Source organism: Copadichromis virginalis, linkage group LG15 (genome assembly GCF_057382275.1).
Source record: "Copadichromis virginalis isolate Kocher_CV1m ecotype Utaka linkage group LG15, C_Virginalis_male_GT1.1, whole genome shotgun sequence".
NCBI classification, from domain to species: domain Eukaryota; kingdom Metazoa; phylum Chordata; class Actinopteri; order Cichliformes; family Cichlidae; genus Copadichromis; species Copadichromis virginalis.
Window position 1 is genome coordinate 38,682,970 of NC_140632.1, and position 6,826 is coordinate 38,689,795.

Sequence of the window (6,826 nt, forward strand, 5' to 3'; positions counted from 1 at the left end):
CCTTGGAAATGCTAGCAAGAAGTCAGTTCAACAGATGTAACTTATAGTGAGATTGGAGGCGGTGCAGTATTAATATCAGAATCCCTTAGTTTTGATTATTAATCCTCTGGCTGACCCCATATTGCATTTTTTCATCTTAAAATGATGCACAGTCTTTATGTGAAATGTACTGTCTTCTTGATATTTATCAACCCATCAGTTTGTATTTCTGTGTGTTAATAAAGTTCCAACTTTTGTATTGTAACATTTTTGTCTTTTTCTTTCTTTAGTTTTTCAGACAACTCAAACTTTTAAACACTTGTAATGAGCCGTGTGTGTGTGTGTGTGTGTGTGTGTGTGTGTGTGTGTGTGTGTGTGTGTGTGTGTGTGTGTGTGTGTGTGTGTGTGTGTGTGTGTGTGTGTGTAAGAAGTACCACTTTTAACAACTTCATTAATATTGTTTTGTATCATAGTAATGTTTCCAGGGCCTACTCCGTGGATCGGCTTCCTCCGAGGCGTGGACGTCTATCAGCAGAGAATGTACCTTCACCTATCAGCAGAGAATGTCCCTTAGTCTGTAACACAGTCAAATATATTCTCAAGTAATATTCAAGCATGCCATTCAGCGTGTTAGTACGAGCAGCTCGGGAGCAGCTTGGGAGAACAAGAAAACAGAGACTGCTTTAGATTGTCTTCCCAAAGTGACTCAACTTTATTCACAAGTACAACAGTTTATATAGAGGGTAAAATTCATGAGACAGCAGATTATCAGTTTAAACCAGTACAGACCAAGATAAGGCAGCGTCTTCCTGCCCTTGGGTGAAGAAGCATCCTTTGTGTAGTTTATTAGTTCAGCTACAATTGTGATTATCTCAGCGACATATTTTCAAGGCACAAAACGAAGAGTTCTTACATTAGTGAAATCTGAAACAAACCATTTGGCCTTCAACAGGCGTCTAAAAGATTAAGAAACTAATGTAGCTGAGGGAGTGATCTCTGTGGTATTTCAACCTTGTACCAGCCTGTGATTCTCACACATCAATTCTTGGGTCAAAGAGAAAAATAACTAAAACAAAGGGGCCTTATTGAATGACAGAGTTTTCCTGCATAATGTCACTATAAAACAATATCCAGTAAATGCTACCATGGTACTAAAATACCTAACAGTTAGTTTTAACGTCTGTATCTCCTCCTTATTTAATCTGAGATGTTCTTTTCTAAAAACCTCAGGATTGTGCAAGTACTTGTTGAGTTTAGAAGGTAAGTGAAACACTAAACAGAAAAGAAAAGAGACAGAGATGTGTGTTTTCTGTTAATACCATAATTGCAGTCATCTTAAACAAACACATGACATTTCTTTGGCACGATTGCTTTTTCACTGATTTGAAACTTTAATGTGTGGTACAACAATTCTTCTAGTTAAATAGAAAAAAAAATGGGCTGTCTGTGTAAAAAGCATAAATGGCTGTTTGTCTTGGTGTATTGGTCTTTTGCCAGCATGGCAAACTAGATCAATCTGCTGGGACATCTGATTTGAGGACAATCACTTGCTTTTCCAAAGGACACTGACAACCAGACATTAGATGCCACAGCCCTGGCCCACGGTATCCCCCCCCCTCTCCCCCCCATGCATGCGGTGGGCCTTCTGTAGTAAGAGAGCAGCTTAATGAAGGTGACAAGGTGAAAACAGGAGGATTGATGTGCCGGTGCTGTGAGGGCATGTATAACACCACCTTTTTAATTGCTATTAACTGACAGTCAGATAACCAGCTTTTAAAAACATATTCATAAACACTTTGCAGTCAACAAAATTTGCACAGAGGTTATAGATGAAATAAAAGTATCACGTGTGTTCTAGGTGTGTTTATAACTCTGTTATTGTACATATTCTGTGTTATACATCATAATCATTCCAGTCATTTTTTTACTGTTTTAATCTTTATAAAACTGTTATTTATTTATTTATTTTTGTGATTTCTGCTGCCCTATTGGTCTGGTCTCTCTTGAAAATCTGAGAATGTGATATTCATAATAAAAGGATTTAAGTTTACTGCCAAAAAATGATTGCACTTCATAACAGAAATGTGCTAACTGGCTTGAAATAGATTGAAACTGTTATGAGATTGCTTCAGGGAGCAGACATGACACCGTCTTTTAGGTTTCGCCATCACTTTGTATTATGCGCACAACACCACCCTCCTCTGGCTTCCACATGAACTGCACCTTAAACATCAACTGTTTACAAATGTCATGACACAAACAAACGTTTCAATACCGTAAATCACTTTTTGGACTGCGATCACTTTTTGGCACAACATCGGCTCTGATAACATTTAAAGCGCACTGAAAAACTATTCTTTAATGCTAAAAACCCATTATCAATTGTAATTATTTATTTATTCATTTAAATTTCAGATATCGATCTTCATTTTTGTAAACTGGTGAATTAATGATTTTTTTAAAGAATTAAAACGACAAAGTTTGGCAATATATTTTTTAAAAAGGATGAATAAAACAGTAAAATAAAATGAGAAATATATATATATTTTAAAAACTATGATAATTAGACGAACTTTATTTTAAATAAATAAAATTGATTTTCGGTGACACTGGGTGTCATGGTGATGATGACGTGTTTGAGTGCAGGTATAAAAGCAGGAGGCAAAAGTGGAATTCGGGTTTCACGTTTGAGCGCAAACAGGAGCTTTTTCCCACTAGTGCTGTGAAAACTCGGATTTTTCAAGCTACAGCTAACGTTTGAAAATCTTCAAGAAGGATTTGCAAAATGACTTCTTCAAACTTGAGTCGCGAGACGCACCTGCTCTCCCTTTTCATTGAGGAGGTGTTAGATCAACGCTATGGTGAGTACAGCAGGCTAATATGTCAGAGTGCTAGCAAACAAATACAACTTCGATTTTTGTCTTTTATTGTTTGGAAGTAGGACTTCATGAGTGTTAACATTTAGGATGAGATGTTTCATACTTGAGTAACATCAATTTTAACATGTGCCAGTACGCTATAAAGATGGCGCCATGTTTTTTTTTAATTGCTAACGACTTAAGGCGTTGGAGGACGCTGACGTCAGCGCGCGGCCGTTTTTGCATGTAGAGGGTTTGAGTTGACATGTTTGGGCCGCTGGCGCTGAGTTATACGTGAACGTTTCATAGATTGTGAATGTGTAAAGCTGGAGAAGCTGGAGTTTTAAAAGTTCACAGAGTCGCAGGATGAGTTTGAGATTGAAACAGTGTGTGCCTGCAATAAGGAGGTGGGAGGTTTCTCACCTAAATGTAGCTGCTTTATCCTCAAAATATCGATGCTCAACTAATATGAAGATATTACTCCTTAATGTGAATGCGTATTAAAACCTCAGTGAAAATCCAAGCAGCCTTACACCACATGGAAACTTTTACCAGGTGAAAAATGTGAAGGCTTTCATAAACAATGAGTTCTGCTGGGAGCTTCTTACTGTTTGTGTGTGGAAGAGCTTATGATGATGTAAAGCCATGTCTGGACAATTTAAATTCAGGCTTTAATTTGTGTGATCACATGATTAACGTAGACGCACGCTTTGCTTTCTCGTAGCTGATCTGGTGAGTCCAGTCACTGCACCTCAGATGGTCGTCACTAACTTGAGGAACCGTGAACTGAGCAGGAGGCATCTGAACTCCATGCCTCACCTGGTCCTCACTCTTTACCATAACCTGGTGACTGGGTCCAAGGACTTTCCTTGCATACCTTTTAAAGGATGGTTCCACCGGGACCTGGTGACGACACCATTTGTCAATGTGAGGCAGAGCCAGAGAGAGAACACCACTCCTTCTCCTCCTACGGACTCACCAGCTGGCATGATGCTGCCGCCTGCGGGCTCCAGCTCTCATCCACGCTTCCTGACTCCAGTTCTTCCAGAGAAAGCAGATCTTGCTGTGCTGAAGGCAGATCGGAGGAACTGTGTCCGCACCCTGACTGTCGACGGCCTCCCCGTCACCAGAGTCATCTCCACTGTTTACCAAACAGAGGACACTGAGATGAAGAACCGCTGGAGAGTAACAGACTACAGCGCGGACGGCAGAGTTCTCACTTCGGTGCTCTGCCGTTTTCTAAATATGTCGGCAAAGCGTGCTAAGAGGAAGGCGGAGGAAGAGAGCAGCATCCGGAGCCCGACTCAAGCAAGGAAGCGCTTGAGATTATAATATACAGTGAAGCATGTCGAACGTCAGCAAGCCTGAACAAAGTGGTAAGTAGTAAATAGTGCTTAAGGTTGTTTCTAAAAGAATGTCCTAAAATATTTGAAAATCGTCGAGGTTTTAACTTTTATTCTTTCTTTTCTGCCTCTTGTTTCTAAAAGTCAGGCAAAAGAGTCACGCTGCGAAGAAACACCACACAGAAGATTTTCCCTCAGTAAAATGGTGAATATATTCATCTTGTTATGACGTTTGCTCACAATAACCAGGAGTGTTTCTGAAGTGATTCACTCTCATTTGGTGTTATTTGATCCAAAGACAACTGAGGGTCTTCAGAGCAGCGTGAACGGGCGTCATCTGAGAGCAAGACAGTCCTGGCGCCTTTGTGGTTCCCTCCAGGTACTCCAGCTTCATCCCACAGTCCAGAGAGATGCAGTTAGGTTGAATGTGAGTGTGAATGGTTGTCTGTTTCTCTGTGTTAGACTGACCTGTCCAGGTTATACCCCCGCCTCTGGCCCCATAACAGCTGGGATGGCTCCAATGGTTAAGCAGAAGAAATGGATGGAAGGATGATCCAAAGAGAAACATTGAAGGCCCTCTCACAAAAAAAGATAAGAACTCATTTTACACATTGTTGAAACATCCTGAAAGTTATTTGTTGTGTTTAGAAACTGGTTGAACTGTCATTAGAGTTTGTTTCGACTTGTTGTTCATTTCTTATTCGGTTCAGCTGTGTTTCTATGTGTCCTTAGTTCCCATAATCAGCCTCCTGTGTGTAAATATTGTGTCAGTCTCCCTTTGTCCCTTGTCAGAGTGTTAGTCTCCGTCCCCTCGTGTTTCCTTGCCTCAGTAGTTCTGTTTCCTACAGTTTTCCCCCAGTATAGGTTTTGGTTAGACTTTTTCAGTTCCCTTTGTCAGTCTTTGTATTTGGTATTTCCTCATCAGTCTCATCACTTTCCTCTCCAGAGAGAAAACAATAAAAAGACCTGAAGAGACGTCTATGCAAACGCTCTCATTGTGAAAGATAAGTATACATCCAACTAATCTGTGACTCTGTCACAGCTCTGATCAGCAATTCTTTCAGGTTTGTCTGTTTTGATGATGTTATTAATTGTTATTATCCTTTATCCAGTTAACTTTCAGAGAGGAGCGGAGGGAGGAGCGAAGCCAGCGTGCTCTGTAAACTGTCATTAAAAAAAAGATAAGTATATATTGATTTTATATTATTATGACAGCTCCTCCTCAGTGAACACTTCCTCTAGTTGCTGAAATCATTTACTAATTTTTTTCTTCCCATTTGTCTTTTGTTTTTCAGAGAAAACAGAGGAGCCAAGGTGACATTAAGACCTAAGACAGGACGGATTGAACCCTTTCTCGTAAAAAGATAAGTATTCACTCTGCTTTTAATCAGAATATTGATAAATATCTAAAATTCTGCTCACCTGGTTGATAAAGTTACTAAAATGATTCCCTCTTTTCTGTCATTTGTCCTTTAGAGAGAAGATGAGGAGAGTGAACGTCAGCAAGAATGAACAAAGTGGTAAGTAGTAAATAGTGTTTAAGGTTGTTTGTAAAATATCCCAAACATTAAAAAACTTGTTGAGGTTTTAACTTTTATTCTTTCTTTTCTGCCTCTTGTTTCTAAAAGTCAGGAAAAAGAGCCAAGATGAGAAGAAACTCCACACAGAAGATTTTCCCTCAGTAAAATGGTAAATACATTCATCATGTTATGACGTTTGCTCACAATAACCAGGAGTGTTTCTGAAGTGATTCACTCTCATTTGGTGTTATTTGGTGTTTGTCTTTGAAAGGAGAGGAGCAGTAACGACACTGGGAGACAAACAACAGGATGATCCAAAGAGAAACATCAAAGGCCCTCTCACCAGCTTTCATTTATTAAATTTGTCTTTACTGAACGATTTCTGGTGTGTACTTGTGTTGATACTCAGACAACAGCTCGTCTTTCTGTTTGTGCTGGAAGATTCAGGCAAACACATATTACATATATAGATTGTTATATGACACAGTTTCACATTTAGTGCTATATGATAATGATAAGGTCCAGTTTAATGGTATTGCTAGTGTCTAATGAAATGAACACGTGATTTTCAGATCCAGCAAAGTGAATATTTTTCACTGTGGATAAATTACATGGAAACGTTTAATGAGTCATCAGCTATTTCACTACAAAGATGATGTGATTAAAGGTTCTCATACATGCAGGTCAGAAGTTTTGCTCCATCCTGGATGTTAAATGCTGATCAATGTTTACACATATCTGCACATTTCTAACAGCTCATTTCACAGGTCATCAGTCTCCTGACTGCATATGCAGAGTTTTATCATCACGTGTTCATGGCAGACAAACATAATTATGAATTCTTGTTTTAGTTCCATTCAGTCACTCAACATCAGGTGTCTGCTTGTCCTGAGCTGTGAGAACTACAGTGAGTTGCTTTCCTCTTTAGCTTAGTATTAATAAACCAGGTCGTAGGTGGGCACCTGCATCAAGGAGTCAAGAAGCATATTTTATTGTTTAATGGTGAAAACAATGGATTGTTGTTCATTTGTTTAATGGAAAGACTGAAAGTGCGGCCTGGTGTTGACTTACACTTATTCAAAGTGATGAAGTACCAACAGATACTAAAAGTCACAGCCTGAAACAC

At 39.3% G+C, this 6,826-nt stretch overlaps 1 protein-coding gene across 2 annotated transcripts; it reads left to right on the forward strand.

Annotated features, from left to right (window-relative positions):
- Nucleotides 1-2,606: 2,606 nt before the first annotated feature.
- On the forward strand, nt 2,607-6,079 carry LOC146692994 (uncharacterized). Of its 2 annotated transcripts, none has more exons than XM_085433290.1 (7): nt 2,607-2,840; nt 3,562-4,213; nt 4,325-4,385; nt 4,479-4,559; nt 4,643-5,700; nt 5,809-5,869; nt 5,972-6,079. In XM_085433290.1, exons 1-2 carry the CDS (start codon nt 2,765-2,767, stop codon nt 4,167-4,169), a joined length of 684 nt encoding a protein of 227 aa, XP_085289416.1. In that variant the 5' UTR covers nt 2,607-2,764; the 3' UTR covers nt 4,170-4,213; nt 4,325-4,385; nt 4,479-4,559; nt 4,643-5,700; nt 5,809-5,869; nt 5,972-6,079. The 2 variants fall into 2 exon arrangements, with proteins under 2 accessions (XP_085289416.1, XP_085289417.1); XM_085433291.1 differs by having other exon boundaries at nt 5,813-5,869.
- The last annotated feature ends 747 nt before the right edge of the window (nt 6,080-6,826 follow it).